The sequence below is a fragment of the Centroberyx gerrardi genome, chromosome 7 (assembly GCF_048128805.1).
Source record: "Centroberyx gerrardi isolate f3 chromosome 7, fCenGer3.hap1.cur.20231027, whole genome shotgun sequence".
NCBI lineage: Eukaryota > Metazoa > Chordata > Actinopteri > Beryciformes > Berycidae > Centroberyx > Centroberyx gerrardi.
The window spans coordinates 30,589,987-30,607,860 of record NC_136003.1 but is presented as its reverse complement, the minus strand read 5'-3'; the positions used below and the strand labels follow the sequence as shown (position 1 = coordinate 30,607,860).

The following is a 17,874-nucleotide window of genomic DNA, read 5'->3' as shown; positions in this document are numbered from 1 at the left end:
AGGGGAGGGGATGAGAGAGAGAGAGAGAGAGAGAGGGAGTGAGAGAGAGAGATATATTAGTTTGCTTTCCACCAACAAGGCAGTTTGGAAAATGTGATTTTGATGACTTGACGGTCACACACACACACACACACACACACACACACACACACACACACACACACACACACACACACACACCCTGTCCTGTTACCTGCAGTGCTGCGGTGTCCAGCGGCTGAGCGTCTCTGTGGACAGACAGCAGCTTGGCCGTCCGCTGGTGGGATATCCCTCCTCCACCTCCAGGAAACACACCGCCGACGCCGACTTCAGGTACACCCAGCAGCCTCTGGGCCGGACGCCAGTCGATGGCAAAGCTGGACACACACACACACACACACACACACACACACACACACACACACACACACACACACACACACACACACACGGATAATTCAATTCACTTTCCACAATAGATTATGGTCTCAGTAGCTTCTTCTGTGTGTCCTAATGGAGATTTTAAAAATAATTGTGTCATTAACAGAATATAATGATATAAAACAGGATTGTTTTCCTAGTGATCGACAGGTCGCTGATTCTGGGCCAATAGCAGGCGGAGCTGCAGCTCTGCAGACGACCCAAACTCCGCCCCCTCCACCTTGGCTCCACCCTCTGCCTCGCTTTGGCTGCTCCGGCTCCAAAAAATGTCAACATGGCGGCGATCGTAAACCCAATCACAGTCGGCGGTCTCACCTGGAGTGCAGCGCCTGGATCTCAGCCAGCATGCCTCCCTGGCTGCTGTAGCGCTGCGTCACCTCCAGCAGGGCGGCGCTCAGCTCAGACAGAGGGCCCTGCATACACTCCTCCACCACACCTGCTGCGCCCGGGTTCACCTGGAGAGAGAGAGGGAGAGAGAGGGGGGGGGAGAGAGAGAGAGAGAGAGAGAGAGAGGGGGACAGAGAGAATGAGTGAGAGAGAGAGAGAGAGAAAGAGGGACAGAGAGAGAGAGAGAGAGGGGGGACAGAGAGAGAGGGAGGGAAAGAGAGAATGAGTGAGAGAGAGAGAGAGAGAGAAAGAGGGACAGAGAGAGAGAGAGAGAGAGAGAGAAAGAGGGACAGAGAGAGAGAGAGAGGGGGACAGAGAGAGAGGGAGGGAAAGAGAGAATGAGTGAGAGAGAGAGAGAGAGAGAAAGAGGGACAGAGAGAGAGAGAGAGAGAGAGAGAGAGAGGGAGAGAGAGAGGGATAGAGAGAGGGAGGAGAGAGGGACAGAGAGAGAGAGAGAGAGAGAGAGAGAGGGAGAGAGAGAGGGATAGAGAGAGGGAGGAGAGAGAGAGGGACAGAGAGAGGGAGGAGAGAGAGAGGGACAGAGAGAGAAAGAGAGAGAGAGGGGGGAAATGGGAGAAAGAGGGAGAGAGAGAGGTGTGGGTGAGTGAGTTCTGTTTTATTGTGTTTTTATTTGAGTCACTACAGAGCTGAAACGCTTCAGGAAGTACATAATTACTAACTATTAACTTACTAATGAACTAACCTGCTGTCTAAGTGACTGAAGGACTAGTAGAAGAGAACTAGAACAAACCAGAGGCAAGTGTGCTCCTTAGAGAGAGAGAGAGGGGGGGGGGGGGGAATAAAGAAAGCAAGCAATCATTTGGACGTCCTATTTTAATTCTAAAAACCTCGTTTCCAGGTAAAATAGTGGAAGTGGCCGGTGGATTTCAGCATTTACCCGTCACTGTAGCTGGTGGACAAAAAAGTTTGTTTCCTTCCTTGAACTCAGCGCACAAACAAACAGAGCTGGGCTTCGAAAACCGACACTTCACAGTTCCATACCTACTTTTGATGTCAAAATCAATTTGAAGGCATCAGAAGGTTTGGAAAAGCTTCAGATTGTTCGATTTTTACAAGGCAGTCGTCTATCCTGAGGGCATTTTATTGAGATAAAGGAGTTGCATGACGAAGACGCTGTATCTTTATTTGTTGTATTATACTCAATATACTCTTTTCGTTGTAATCATTTAATGTAATATTTTGAAAACTATTTGTCCTATTCTCATCTACATCCTTCTCTCTGTTGCTGCAAAGACACAATGTGCCCACGAAGATCATTCAAGTTTTACTGAATCTGAAGTTGAATTGATATGGTCTGATTCCCTTTAGAAAAGCAAAAGCAAGTACAAATGTTAGAGAGAAAATAACTGACTTGACAACATGCTGTATTGTTTGGGCCTCCACTCCCTCCTGAGCCCTTCAAAAGGTTTGACTTTTACTGAAACTTCTACTTTAGTTTTGTGTACTTTTGTTCTCTCTTCAGTAGACGCAAAGTGTCTTGAAAGCAATATACAAATAAAATGTAATTATTATTAATCCAATAAAAAAAAAATGCATCAATAAAAACATTCACCTGCAGCCTGAAGCGGTCGTCGTGGCTCCAGGTGACGGACAGCCTCAGCGGCTCCAGCTCATTGGAGGAGGGGTTTTCAACGGAGGGGCGGAGTCTCAGCTCAACACACAGCTCTGATTGGCCGACCGACAGCAGCTTAATCTGCATGACTTCCTGAACGGTCGACACGCAACCCTGGAGCCTGGAGGGTTAATTGCAATATTCAGCAAAACAATCACAATATTAGTCACAATTAGTCAATATCGTGCATTAGCAAGATCTGTCCCCCAGGAAACGTCTCTCTGTAGTTTCTGTTCCTGATCTTCAGAAAAGCTGCGGATGGTTGTTAGATCATAACAGATAATGATGTCACTCACTGGTCTCTGAGAAGCTGCCAGTTGTCAAGGCAACGGAGCACCGCCTCCAAATCCGCCGCCAGCTGGGTCAGCTGACTCTCACTCACACGCAATGCATACTGGGCCTTCTGCAGCGACTCCTCCAGCTGCTCACTCTGCTCCTTCTGTCAGAGGGGAGGAGAAGAGGAGGAGAGGAAGAGGAGAGGAGGGGAGATGAGAGGGGAGGAGGAGAGAGGAGGGGAGAGGAAGAGGAGAGGAGGAGAGGAGGAAAGAGGAGAGGAGGGGAGAGGAAGAGGAGAGGAGGAAAGAGGAGAGGAGGGGAGAGGAAGAGAGGAGGAGAGGAGAGAGGTGAGGAGGAGAGGAGAGGAAGAGAGGAGAGGAGAAGAGAGCAGGAAGAAAGGAGAGGAGTGGAGGAGAGGAGATGAGGAAAGAGGAAAGGAGAGGAGGAAGGAGACGAGAGGAGGAAGGAGGAAAGGAGAGGAAAGAAGAGGATTACTTTGCAACATTTTTCCTCATAAGTTCTTTTCTTTTTCACTATTAAGGAAATTACCCTCCTGTGAAATGATCAGTGTGTGTGTGTGTGTGTCGTACCGCCCCCTGCAGCCTGTGCACCAGCTGTGTGAGTGTGTGTTGTCTGGTGTGGATCTGCTCCAGGCGGCTCTGCAGAGCGCTGAGCAGAGCCTCCGCCTCCTCCACCCCCGCTCTGCTGTCCGCCTTCAGAGCCTTCCACTGGTCCCGGGCCCGGTTCTCTGAGCACACACACACACACACACACACACACACACACACACACACACACATATATATAAAAACACACAGACATTAAAAACTTATTTTTTTTTTATTGACTTTGACTTTATTAATTCATGCTTGCAGTAAGGTGTACTGAAAACAGCACAGAATTTTACATAAAAAAAACACTTAAATCATAAACATAAAAGAGCACATTTGTACAAAAACATAAAGATTAAAGAGAAATGAAACGAAATTCTGCATTGTAAGGTGGGTTATGTCTTGACTCAAATTTATGAAAACACAAAAAAAGAGTTAATATAAAGTAAAAAAAAAACAACATACACACACACACATTATCTTCCAAATAAGGCTAAAGAAATACATCTAAAAATAAGCCTTTTTTAAAAGTGGGCACTGAAAGTGCCTGAAGAAAAGAGAATGAAAGCAAACTCAGGTCCCAAAAATAAAACATTACCCCACTGCTGAAGAAATATTCATGTGTAGCGTGTGGGGGGAAAACAGACGAAAACTAGAAATAAGCGCCTCGCGGTTGTATACCTCCGCCAATAAACTTTCTTTTATCATTGCAAGGACAGTCTTTATTTATTGAACATATATAATTAATGTGATTATTAGGTCAACTTAAAGGATTTTGGTGTCTGCAGAAGTGAGTGACAGCACTTCCACCGTTTTTGTAGAATGACCCAAGATCGTTTTCTCAGCTACAGTGGTAAGCAAAAAATTATGATGTCACAGTGAAGTTGACCTTTGAACTTTTGGATATAAAATGTCATCACTTCATCATTTTATCCTATTAGACATTTGTGTGAAATTTTATCATGATCAGCGTATGAATTCTTGAGTTATGGCCAAAAACGTCTTTTGTGAGGTCACAGTGACCTTGACCTTTGACCACCAAATTCTGATCAGTTCATCCTTGAGTCCAAGTGGACGTTTGTGCCAAATTTGAAGAAATTCCCTCAAGGCGTTCCTGACATATTGCGTTCACGAGAATGGGACGGACAGACGGACAACCCGAAAACATCATGCCTCCGGCCACGGCTGTCGCCGGCGCGGAGGCATAATGAGAAGAGGAAGAGAAGAAGAGAGGAGGATGAGGAAGACAGGAAAAAGAGAAGAGGAAGAGAGGAGAAATCTCGCAACCTCAGGCCTCCATTAATGCATCTGGCTTATAAATAGTTAGTTCCAGTGTTTGGTGTGTGTGTGTGTGTGTGTGTGTGTGTGTGTACCAGGGTGGGCGGGGCATGGCTGTGTCAGCAGGTGCTGGACAGACTCCAGTCCCTCCAGTAGAGTCGTCATGGAGTCCAGGACAGACAGCTGACGCCACAGAACCTTCTGGACACGACGGCTGTCCTGCATGCACACACACACACACACACACACACACACACACACACACACAATTAAAACCCAAACCTCAGTTCTCGCAAAGACAGATGCAGAATAGTTCCGATAGCAAGGGTGGAAGTAACTAATTACATTTATTCACATTACTGTAATTGAGTAGCTTTTTTGTGTACTGTAAAGTAAGTAATTTTACTTTTACTTCAGTACGTTTTTGCTGAATTATTGTACTTCACTACTGTATTATTACCACAGGTATTGTTACAGAGGACAGATTTTTTTGTCTCTCCATCAGCAACAGAAACTGGATCAAACTGTGGATCCATTCACAGTGAGAAGAGGAATCTGACTTTACTTTGTTTCTGCACTTTATTTTCTCATTTCTAATGTTTCCAGTTAAAAGAATCTAGTTTGAACTCTGACCTCTCTCCTTTTAGAATCACATGGAAAAGATCACAGCTGACAACGTTCTCTTTTCTAAAGAGGAACTCAGGAACTTTTACTCTGAGGACATTTTAAATGAGACACTTTTTACTTTTACTGAAGTAGATTTTTACACCAGTACTTTTACTTCTACTTCAGTAAAATATCAGCAGAGTTAACAGTACTTCTACTGGAGTAGGACGTTTTAGTATCTTTCCATCACTGTCAGAGAGTCACACAAAGACTTCATGATCTGCGTCAGAGAGAGAGAGAGGGAGAGAAATGGGAGACAGGAGAGATGAAAGAGATGGAGAGCAAGAGAGACTATGAGAGAGAAACAGGCTGAAGGAGAGCCAGACAGACATGCAGACAGAGACAGACAGACAGAGATACACAGACATGCAGACAGAGACAGACAGACAGAGATACACAGACATGCAGACAGAGATACACAGACATGCAGACAGAGACCGACAGACAGAGATACACAGACATGCAGACAGAGACAGACAGAGATACACAGACATGCAGACAGACCGACAGACAGACAGACCATCAGGTAGAGGACCCTCCTCGCCGCCTCCACACTGTCAGTCAGCTCCGGGTCTCCATACAGGTCCAGCAGAGCAGGGTCGCATCGGTCCAGCAGCCTGCAACTAAAAACACCGCTTCATATATCACAACGTCACTTGTTACAACGCTTTGTTCAATACTCAGTTTTAACCGGCCAATGAAAGACATTATATTACTTCATATTTCTGATTATCAGACCGCTGGGATAATGTACAGCCAGTAGCGTCAGTTAGCTAACGTTACTGTCTGTGTTTTACGGCCATTCTCATGTTTTCAGCTATTGCAGTTACGAATTATATATCGTTTGAAAGGGAAAGACACCGGTCTACGCTTTAAACAGCGACTGGCTATCTACATCTCTAAAGTTAACTACATTATGTGACTTAATGTATGAATTTTGAAGAGGCTTACGCTTCAGCAACGGCCATTTCTGTTTTCAAATATCGGCGGTACGACGTGAGAGCTGATTGGCCGGTTCACGATGACGCGTCACGTACGTGAGCCAGTGACGCCCTCTGTTTGTCATGCGTCCAAATTACACAAAATAAAATCCTGTGTTGTCTCATTAAATATTTTTATGTTGTCTCCTATTTTAATGCAGTACACGTGCATGCATTTAAATTATCCGTTAACAACAACATTTCTAACCGTCAGTCTGCAGCTCGCGGCTGTTCGGCACGTCGTGTTTTGTGTGTTTTGTATGCACAGCAGCGCGTTTCCGCTCAGACTGGTCATGCGCTGCGTGCGTGTTGGCTGGAGAGAAACACACAGATCTGCTGCAAGACAGGACAGGGTTTATGCAGAAATGTAGATGCTGTTAAATGCAGTTAAATATCTTACACTTATTATGAAATATAAACACAGAACAATCACATAAATATGAGTTAAATATCAACGGGTCGAACGAATGGGCCGCTAATATTCATCGGTAGGTTTTGTCTCCATTGATGCAGACTTGATATGTTTTGATGATGCGCTGGCACGGGTTGCTAATGCTAATGCTAGTTAGCTAGGCTAGTGAACTGAGCGCCTGTCTAACTTTAAGGTTGACAGTTCCATCACTCCTATCTAGCTAGCAAGACGGCCTGTGTCTGTCATGTAGAAAATGACCAGACTGTCCAGCCAGCTCGTGATATGAGAGGAGAGCGTCTAGCTTTTTTATCTTGCTTATAATACTAACGGCTACCAGCTAGCTTGACAGCCAAGCTAACGCTAGCTGCCTGCAGTGGTTGCGAGCCAGGCCGTTATTGATGGTGTGTGATGCTAACTTAGCTAGCCTGCAGCTAGAAAGCTGATATATTTTTTGATTAATGTGCAGGCTAAAATCTGTGAAATTGTTTAGGTAGATAGCATTAATAGATACAGAGAATTTGAGATGTCGAGGGAAGAATGTTAGCTAAAGCACTTGCAATGGCAAAGTTAACTTGCTAGCTTTGATTTATTTGCAAACATGTTGACGATAAAAACTCTAAACAATGCAAATTGTACTATTCCTGTCGCACAGTCATATGCTGTGTTGTATTGCTGCTGCTGGTGCTGCTGTGTCTGTCTGTCTGTCTGTGTGTGTGTGTGTGTGTGTGTGTGTTGTGCTCCTGTCCATATAAGGACAGAAAGATGCGGAAAACACAATCAATCATATTAACTAAAATACTTCTCACTTCTCAATTGGCTAAAGTTAGGGTTAGTCTTGGCTTAGCACGGTCATTTACATCCATTGCTCGTGCTTGCCTATGCGTATGTTCCCCATAGTAATGCGTTGTGTGTGTGTGTTGCAGGTGACCCAGGTGTGTGTGTGTGTGTGTGTGTATCGTCCGCTGTCTGTCTGTGGCTGACGGTAAAAGGATGCCCATTCCTCCCCCTCCCCCTCCTCCCCCGGGGGGCCCTCCACCTCCGCCCACCTTCAGCCAGGTGAGCACGTCCACCACACACACACACACACACACTTAATCACCACTATCCCATTTCCTCCTAATCCCTCTTTCTCCTCCTCATCCTTGATCTCCTCTCCTCCCATCTCCCTGTCTTTCCTCATCCCTTCCTCATTTTCTCCTCGTTTTCCTCACCCTCCCTCCTTTTCAGGCCTTTATTCATCCCCATCTCCTTCTCCATCCTCCTCTTCCTCGATTATCCTCTCTTCCTCTCCCTCATCCCTCTTATCTCTCCTCCCTTCTCCCTCTTCATTCTTTTGTCGTTCTCTTCCTCTCCCTCATCTGTATCCCTCTTCCTCCTAATTTACTTCACCCACTCCTTCCCTGCTAGTCGTCTTCTCGTTCTTCCTCCCCCCCTTCCTCATCTTCCTCATTATCTTCCCATCCTCCCCCTCTTCATCATCTTCTCCTCCTCTCTCTCGGCCCATCCTCATCCTCTCGTTCTTCACACATGAGCTGATTTCCCTAACGAGCTGCCGGCCTGTAGTCCTGGCTGGATGAGATGAGGAGAGACGTGGGTGACGTTAGTCAGAGATGGATTGCTTTTAGAAGGATTATAAGGATTTTCGAGATTTGAAGTGTTAGACACGCAACTGCCACAACATTATCTTTCAGCAGGTATTCTTGCCGCTCCAGTTCTTTTCTGTTTTGTTTCGGCAGGGTCAGTCGTCCCTTCAGCTTATGATTGGTGCTACAGTTTGGCTTCTTAGCTGCTGAGCGGACCGTTTCAAGCCAGTAGGGTCATCTGTCCTTATAGTTTATTGTTGCTGAGACCAATAGAGGGTTTAGAAATTATTGCCGTGAAGTACAGTGTGTTGAAGCCCAACTGTAGGTGCAGGCAGTGTCCGAAATTCACTTTTTGGCTCACCTGCCAAGGACTGCTGGTAAACCAAACTACTTAACTACCAAGAATAATTTTATCAGCCAAAATAATTGATATACATATCCAAATGCATCCAAAAATAAAAGTACTATGGCAGAGTAATTACTTTTCACTTGCATTTTTTGGCACACACACAACAATGCTGACGCGTTTCGGCCTATACAGCCTCCATCAGAGCGTAGGAAAAAGAATGAAAGCTGTGTGAAACATTTAATAAAGAGACAAGAGGCCAGAGCTTGTAAAATGATTGAAGAAAAGCTGGGCAAGAATTCAATATTATTGTGTATTGTCTTTAAATATAATTATATTGTGTTGTGTTATAGTTATTGATACATGGAAAAAATACTGATAAAAAGCACATACTAATTAAAATCTCTCACAAAATATGATCTGAAACCAATTAGGGAATTCTATACTTTGAAAATGTGTTTTATCGTACTTTATTCAGACTATTATTTTGATGCCCCCCTATAATCTCACTCCCCCTCTTTCCATCTACCGCTCTCTCCTCTTTCCCCTCTCCCTCTGTCTCGCTCTCCTTCTTTCCCTCCCCCCCCTCCCCAGGCCAACACCACCCCTCCCAAGCTGAACCGAGAGGAGGCCAAAGGTCGCGGTGCCCTGCTCTCCGACATCTGCAAAGGCACCAGGCTGAGGAAGGTGGCGGTGGTCAGCGACCGCAGCGCCCCGCTGCTAGAGAGTAAGACCCAAACACCAGCACCATCAGAGCACCCATACATTCGGTTATACCAATACTTAAACCAGCAACCAAAACAGCAGCCGCCACCGTCAGAGGAGCAGAAGAAGCTGGCCAGCGATAGGAGCGCTCCCATGTCACTAGAGAGTAAGAGCACACCTTGCACCTTCTCACCGACAGGCTGTATGCAAGGTGCAAGGTTTCTTCTTTAGCCAGCCGCCTTGTTTCCTGTCCACAATCTAGCTGAGGTGTTTTTTGGTTTTTTTTAAATGTTGCGATACAGTTGGCAGACCTTGAATTGACCGATTAAACCTTCAGATTAAAGTTTTCCCAGACAGACAGAATAGGATTAAATGCTCCATAACAATAAAACATTGTCATTTGCAAAGCTGGACTAAATCAAACTTTCAAACCTCTGGACTAATGATAGGTAGAAGTCCAAACACTGAGAAAGCCTTCGAAGATGACGAGGCAGTGTTTCAGAGAAGTTTAGTTGTGATTATTATGTTTTTTTAATAATAGCTTGCTGTAAGTCTGTGTTGGCTCGGCATCTGCTGATGCAACGATTTGAAAACCAAATAATCCAATTTATCAGTCCCTCACTGTTTGAATGCTGTTCTGACGCAGAGACAAGTTGGTTAGGAAAATCAGTAAAAAAAAAAAAAAAATGTATTATTATTATTTTTTATGATAAATTAGCCTCCTTTGTAACTGGCTAAAAATTGGTCCGGGCTACTTTTAGGTCCATGCTGGACTATAGAGCATCTTCCATTATTTAGGCCCTGAAGGCAAATTAGGCCAGGAACTAAACTGTTTCCACCTCTTCTTGCAAGGTGAAAGCCTGTTGGCCTGTTGATGCACCAGCCACTGCTGCAGAACTCTTATCCAGAGCAGCTTGTATCAGGCTGTGATCACATAGGAGGCTTTTAACGCGTCTGTGCCTTTTTTCAGATCATTTCAATAGTTTGGTCGCTCCAGGTGTGCGTCTCCTCCAAGCTATGCACCTTGAGTTTTGGATGCGGCATGACTTTGGGCGCTCCAAGTTGAACAAATCTCAACTTCATCACATCAGTGTCAGGCAGAAAAAACAATCAGCCTCTTATAGTTTCCTAGTTAGTAACTTTAGCTACATCCTCCGGTTCAGAACAGTCTCCTCATCCTCTTCCTCAAGAGCAGGCAGAGAAGTCGCTAACTTCATCTTGTGTGTTTTTATTTTTACAATATTATTTCCTTTGTTGCTTCAGGTGAGCTAGCTAACACGAATTAAATGGTTTTGTTGTAATGATAACTCTCCTCGCGCCCTCGGACCTCTTGCTCTCTCTCTGTTGCTAGTGATGCTCACAGCTGCGTTTTGTGTTTGAGCGGGAGAAATAAAAGTCCTATCTCACGACTTAATAAGCTAGACCGTCAAACAATATAATGGATAACCAGGAGTGCAAAGGTCAGAGCCACAGCGTTGTGACAATAGTTGTAACTGGATATTGATCCCGTGTCTCTAAAATGATCATGCAGATGGAAGAAATGTTTGAGCAGTTAGACTGACTGGCTGAAAGCTGTTGTCTGGTCCCAGATAGACCACATATCAGGACCGATCTGGATACATTTACCTTTAGGCGTTGTGCATCTTTCAAATGGAACAAACATCAGATTAGATTTAAGACTTAAGTCCATTGGTTCATGCAAATCTGTTTGAATGTTTGCATTTTTTTGTAGTTCATGAGCTGTTTGTCTTCTTACTGTCCCTTCACATCTGCTATGTTGTTTTTATTGTTATTCTTATCTCATCACTTTTTATTATCTTTAGTGTGTTATTTTCTGATAACGCATTTTTGCTTTGTTTTTTATTGTTTTTTTTACTGATGCCTTGTAAATTGGGGCTAATATTTGATCGAAAGCTTGAGAATATTCATCAAAGTACGGCTTTACGTATTTTCATTTTAGCTAGCTAGCTAGCTAGCTTGGACCGTACCATAGCATTCAAACTGTGTGTGTGTTTTTTGATCCGGCCTCAGACTCTGGATCTTACGGACAGGCAGTGGAACGGCTGGCTAGAACAAAGCTTGGAGCATCCTGCATAGAGGCTATCGCTGATGTTATTGATCATGCTTGCTACTGTGTTTGCTCATGGGCTTGAGGAAATATCAGCTATGACTGGGGGTGGGTGGGGCCTAAACATGTCTGCTTTCCAGTTTGATGCTATAAAGAGTTTCATGTCAAAGTGATCTGACATTTGGAAATAAGAGACACCTTTTCTTACCTTCTGACTGCTGTAATGAAAGTAGAACACATTATGAAACATGAAGTAACCGGCTGTCTGTAGGTCTTTACTTACAAGATGGTAACAGTTTGAGGATGTACGCATCAGTATTTGTTAAATATTGAGCAATGGACATCAAGTAATATTTTTGTCCCAAAGTGAATACACAGTGTTTCTGAATGGAAACTCTTTACAGTCCTCCACAAGTCCTACAATGCTGAATTTAATGAAAATCTACATAACACAGCTAACAGTAAGAGTGGAAATGCAGGCAGATCAGTAGTATGACAGTATAACGGTTCAGAAGCACATTGTGGCTGCTTAGCTCACTCGCTAGCTGTCTGTTGCTGTCTGTTGCTGTCTGTTGCTTGCTGTTATAAAGCTTCATGTTTAACTGCACAGCTTTAATGGAGGAGTACATGGAACTGGGTGGCAGACATCTTTAAGTATCCGGCCCGTTATACAGAGGGTGAAGACCTTAAGGCTGCACAGTACTGGCAAATTATATTGTTCAAGTCTCTTTTATTAAATTAATCCAAATTCAATTACAATAGCTGTTGCAATGCATGTGGACATAATTTCTACACAATTTCCTTTTTGACACATTGAAAGAAAATGTCCTAAAAAATGTGTTTGTGGTTAATTTGAATTGCAATTGCCTGCAATTTCTGTTTTTTTCCAAGTAACTGTGCAGCCTTAATATCCCTGTAATGTAATTTATTATACATTAATGTGTTTTACAACTGTTTGTCTGTTACACATGTTGTGCTATCCTTTTGATGTCAAACGGAGCTGCGTGGGACCGTAACGAATTCATTAATTTTCATTTCATTAAGTCTCATTTCATTGCATCTCACTGCATTTCTTTGCATCTCATCTCATTAAAGATACAGAATATTTGACGTAGAATCTCATACAAGCATCCCATCTCATAGAAACATCCATGCAGTAGTGAGTGAAGTAGTCCTAGTGTTAGTGTAGCAGAGTAATGATATGCTGCTGAGGCTGCAGCACTTTGACTCATCTGTCCAATGGTTGTGGTTCTCAGAGCCCAAAGGAGGCGGGACTGGAACAGGGGGAGCCAATGGCAGTGGAGCAGGAAGCCCGTCAGGGTCTGTTCCACCAATCGGAGGGCTGTTCCACGGCGGAGTTCCCAAACTGCGGCCAGTAGGCGGTGAGTAGTTTTCCTGTTGTTGAGCAGAGAGCAGGTGGATGTTCTGAACTCTTCACTGAGGTCAACTGTTGATTCTAGATGGTTCCACCGGACGCTCGCCCTCCACCCGCGCCGCAGCGCCACGCCCACCCAGCCATCGCCATGACGATGCAGACAGCCCCTCCTCGCAGGCCTCGTCGCCAACGGACACGGCTCGCTCCCAGCGTCCCTCGCTGCCCAACCTGGCCTCCTCGCCCTGCACCTCCTCCCCCTCCTCCACGGCCTCCTCCCCCTCCACCGGCATGAAGCACTCCTCCTCCGCCCCCCCACCCCCTCCTCCTCTCTGTCGCCGTGGCAACGCCCCCTCCCCTCCCTCTTCCTCTTCCTACAACAGAGAAAAGCCCCTCCCCCCGACCCCTAACAACACCCCGCCCCTTCCTGCCAAACCTCCCCCGTCGCCTGGCAACAGCAGACGACCTCCGACCTCTGGGGGAAACCCCACTTCCTCTTCCTCCTCTTTGGCTCCTCCCCCTCCTCCCTACCGCATCACTAACGGTCCATCCAGCCCTGGCGGCGAGGCGGCGCCCGAGTTGCCGCAGCGACACAACTCCCTCAGCAACAAGAGGCCCGCCCCCTCACCGGGTGGCCACACCCCCACCAGAGGCCCCGCCCCTCCTCCACCTCCCCCTCCCGCCTCCCCCACCCCCTCCCAGCAGGGAGTCAACAGGCCGCCGCCTCCAGTCAGAGAGCCGCCGGGAAGAGGAGCAGGTAGGAAATAAAGATATAGAGATATACAGTATTCATAGGCTGCGTTCACACTGCAGGACTTCAGGCTCAACTCTGATCTGCTGCTCATATCTGATTTTTTTTTTTGGATGTCTGTTCATATCTAGGGCTGGGTATCGAAAAACTGTGCCATCGGGTAGCGACCGAATAATGTCGGTCCTACCGAGTATCAAAAAATGCCACGTTACCGGCGTTTCTGTATCTAGCGTGTCTTGACAGACCAATCAGCACGTAGCTCTTTGGGTTCATGTTGTCTGTTCACTGTTGCCTTGAGGTGGGGAAGCTCAGAGACAGTCTAGTCTTAGTGAACAGTAGTGCTGACGGGAGTTAACAACATGAGATCTAAAGTTTAGCTTTATTTATCCCATATCCCATATTAATATGAACTGACAGGGATGTGGAAAATACGTCACATCTGTTTTTGTTTCCAACACATCTGGACATTGGGACACTGTGAGCTGCAGTGTGAACAGAGCCATTGGCACACACACACACACACACACACACACACACACACATACACACACACACATACACACACACACATAGATAGGAATACAGAGATGTGCGTATGTATAACACCTGCCCACAGTGGAGGAAGAGGAATGTAGACGACACATCGTTGAAATAGGTTTGGTATCAACATGCTTCTTTCTTTCCACCCGCCAGTGTTTCCTCTGTAACTGTTTTGTAGCAGTGCTGGTTCTGGGTACTTTTGGATTTTCCTGCTATGACCCGTCTCAAATTTGGTCCCAGTTTTTGCATCACCAAAACCCTTTTGGCCAATTATGACATAGTGGAAACATTTATGCAAAACCTGTGTGGATAAATGTCTAAATTTTACCCCAAAATAATGCTGATAAAGACAATGCTTTCTTTTTAGTTGAAAGTCGGCTAAACTCTCACATTGTGACAGTCGCCCCCCTCAGCTCAGTCATATTCACATCTCTCTCCTCTGCCCCCCTCCCCCCAATCCCCCCCCCCCTCCCCCCTCCAGCTCCTCCAGTTCCAGGCCAGGCGTCGTCGAGGGCCGGCGGCAGAGAAGCCCCGCCTCCCCCTCCCTACAGGACGCACGGTAGCCCCTCCCTGTCCTCCGACCCCCCCACCCGGGGCAAACCCCCTCCCCCGCCCTCCCGCACCCCCGCCGGACCTCCCCCGCCCCCCCCCTCCTCTCCGCAACGGACACTCCTCCTCTATCCCCCGCTCCTTTGTCGGTGAGTTTGTCTGTCACGCCATTACTGTGTTTCTCCATCTAAAAACAGAAAAAAAAAAATACTAGTGGGGTCCACATACCAGAGGTGGGGACTCGACTCAACTGAGACTTGGGTTCTGGTGACTTGGGACTTGACTCTGACTTGTACTCTGATGACTTGAAAAGGTTTCTAAAGTCTTGACTTGAGATCTTGTGTTTGTGTAAATGACTTAGATTGAAAGTGATGAGATTTGTTCCAGCAGACGACTGAATTTAAATTCTGTTTTCTGAATTTGTATGGAATGATTGAATTTATTGAAGTTGAAACTGATTATAGAAATCAAACTCATGACGCTCTTACCAAGTTTTTATCCTATTAAAACCATATTGCATTGAAAAGTCCTAGATATTTAGTTTTCTGTAAGATATTAAATTGATACTGGACTCTTGATTTGTTCTGACTTGACTTGCTGTTCTACATTTAGACTTGAGACTTGACTTTAATGACGTGGACTTGACTTGGTAATCTACATTTAGACTTGGGACTTGACTTTAATGACGTGGACTTGACTTGGTAATCTACATTTAGACTTGAGACTTGACTTGAGACTTGTGCCTCAAGACTTGAGACTGACTTGGGACTTTATGCCTGTTACAAATAAGGATGGGAGTTGCATTTAATTAATAATATTGCAGTTTAAACAAAAGGTATGTAACCGACTACCTGACATTCATACACACTCAAATACTGCTAATCTAAAGTTTGATGAAAACATGTTTCTCATTCAGAACACTGAATGCAGGCCGATACGCTCAATTTGCAAAAACGGTTGGGGCTCCATCCCTCCATCTCTTCATTCTTTTCCCCTCTTGTCAACCTTTTCTCTCCGTCATCTTATTGTTATCTTTTCCTCCATTTGTCTTCTCTATAAGGACGGAAGCACAGCTCAAGCTTTCTATCACTGCCAATTCATCGAAATATCTTAGAAGGCAATTTCTACTTTCTACGAGGTTGACAATCCTCAGGAATCTGAGTAGGGCAGCGCTGCTTAGAGACGGGCCAGGGTGTTTTATTTTAATACTGAAGGTGAAACGACGACTGAAGAAGAAAAGGAGAGGAAGTGATTCATCCTCTCATCTCTTCTCTCTTCCTCCAGATGATTTTGAGTCCAAGTATTCTTTCCATTCGCTGGACGACTTCCCTCCTCCAGACGAGTACAGGCACTTCACCAAGATCTATCCCAGCAAGGCCAACAGAGGTACACACACACCTACACACACACACCTACACACACACACACAGTTTTATCCCAGCAAGGCCAAGTGTGCATACTCAGTTGCTTGCTAACTCGGTTATCGACTGACTTGTTCATTCAGTTACTTTCTCGGTTATTAATTCACTCAGTGTTTTCTTCAGTTAATTACTGCATTACTCACCTGTCTTGTTTGTTTGTTTGTTTGTTTGTAGTTGCAGTGATGAGGGGAGCCCCTCCACTGCCTCCAGTTGGGAGGTGAACCCTGAATATCAAACCAGGAGATCACAGCTGGACCAGGCTTCTACACACACACACACACACACACTTACAGACACACACACACACACAGATACACATGCACTTAAAGGCACACAAACATATACATTGACACAAACACACTTAAACAAAGCGAATCATCACATCGTTTCATCGACATTGTATCTGCAGCGTCCAGCCTCCTCATCCTTCACTCATTCCACCTCCGCCTCATCAACACTCTCTCTCTCTCTATTGGCTGAGCCCCGGTCTGGGAGGCGTGACGGACAGCTGTGGGAGCCAATCCGGTGTGGCCCCTCCTCCGCTTCTTCCCTCCGTCGGGATCTGCAAGAGCCAGAGACGGGAACAGGGGAGGATCTGGCTGGCGAGAAAACTGCTGGGTTTCCATTTCAAAGTGTAGGTGAAGAAGATGGAATTTAAAAGTGATTTAATAGGAGGAGAGAAGCTGATTTAGAAAAGCGTGACTGTAAGGCAGATGGGCCAGGCCGCCCGCTCCGGAAACTTAATAACACACAACTCTGAAAGCGGAGTGTGTGATTTCATGACGGCTTCTTCCTTATCTTGCCAGCATGACCGTTCATTTTGCTTGTTCGTTTTTTTTGCACTTGCACTTTTTGCAAGACCAACAAGCAGTTCCACATGTGGAGTTTTGTTGCTCGCCAATCTGTCTGACGCCCTGAGGAGGATGGAGGCAGAGCGCCACATATCCAGAAATGTCATTTGGGAAGTAAAAGAGGCTGCAGGGGTTTCAGTGACACGACTTTTGGATCCAGGACTCTGGATGGAGGGATTATATGGATGGACTTGTTCTCTGTAATGACTGATTTATGTGTGTGGAGGGTGGATGGACAATAATGAAAAGCCATTTCCTGATTTTGTCACTTTGTCTCATCGCAGTCTGATTGGTGAAGAGAGATTGGCCAGGTTTCATCCTCATAACAGTCAAAGTGTCCATCCTCGTCAAAGTGTCCTTGCAAAAAGCATTTTGAAACGCCAACCTGCTTCTGCCTGCCTCCGCACTCCGAAATGAAAGAATCAGATTCTTTATTACACTGTGTGTAACGTGACGGCTCCTGGCTCTAAAAGAAAAATTATCTCGCCTTCATCGGCTCCCTGAAACGGCTCCTGGTTTCCACACTGTTGCTCCTCCCTGAAGTCTTTACACATTTGAAAATGTGGCTTTTGCATCTGGATTTGAAGAAAGCTCGATCCTGAGAGATTTTATGACGTTTAAGAGGTAGAATCAAATATGTTTACCCTTTTAAATATCATGGGAAAGGGTTTTGCTGAGCATCTTCACACCAGTACACTTACTGCTTGTTCACACTGCGAGCAACTTGGTTGATGTGTTGCACGTTTTGACTGAGAAAAATAAGCTATGTATTTATACAAATAATGTATTTTTTTCGCTGCTTTGGTTACATTGTTTTGATGAGCTAACACTGCTAGTTAGCAAGCGCCGATTAATCGAAAATAAACTCAATAAAATGACTTCAGTTCTCACCATCGATCCAAGCGATGGATCAGCCGCTTTGTTTTTGAGACGTTTATTCATGTCGTCTTTCAATAAAAGCTGTAGAGAACTGGGAAGCTTTGAAAGGCTGGAATCAACTTCTCGTCCGTTTTGCTGTTGCCAGG

General features: G+C 45.3%; 2 protein-coding genes across 2 annotated transcripts in view; one reads left to right on the top strand and one right to left on the bottom strand.

The window, feature by feature from the left end:
* LOC139910832 (uncharacterized) overlaps positions 1–6,252 on the bottom strand; it is an 18,309-nt gene extending 12,057 nt beyond the window's left edge. The window contains exons 1-8 of the mRNA XM_078284532.1: positions 6,223–6,252; positions 5,792–5,894; positions 4,701–4,824; positions 3,307–3,464; positions 2,737–2,879; positions 2,381–2,561; positions 736–875; positions 194–356 (exon numbers count right to left, since the gene is read on the bottom strand). Of these exons, the coding sequence (XP_078140658.1) occupies positions 194–356; positions 736–875; positions 2,381–2,561; positions 2,737–2,879; positions 3,307–3,464; positions 4,701–4,824; positions 5,792–5,894; positions 6,223–6,239 (1,029 nt within the window). The 5' untranslated portion in view covers positions 6,240–6,252. The remainder of the gene's footprint in view (positions 1–193; positions 357–735; positions 876–2,380; positions 2,562–2,736; positions 2,880–3,306; positions 3,465–4,700; positions 4,825–5,791; positions 5,895–6,222) is intronic.
* Positions 6,253–6,640: 388 nt separating this feature from the next.
* On the top strand, positions 6,641–16,219 carry LOC139910838 (WAS/WASL-interacting protein family member 2). Its single transcript, XM_078284906.1, is given in 9 exon segments — positions 6,641–6,739; positions 7,587–7,719; positions 9,187–9,319; positions 12,622–12,747; positions 12,826–13,494; positions 14,510–14,670; positions 14,672–14,726; positions 15,862–15,963; positions 16,179–16,219. Coding segments are annotated over 8 exon segments (1,353 nt in total). The 5' UTR covers positions 6,641–6,739; positions 7,587–7,653.
* The last annotated feature ends 1,655 nt before the right edge of the window (positions 16,220–17,874 follow it).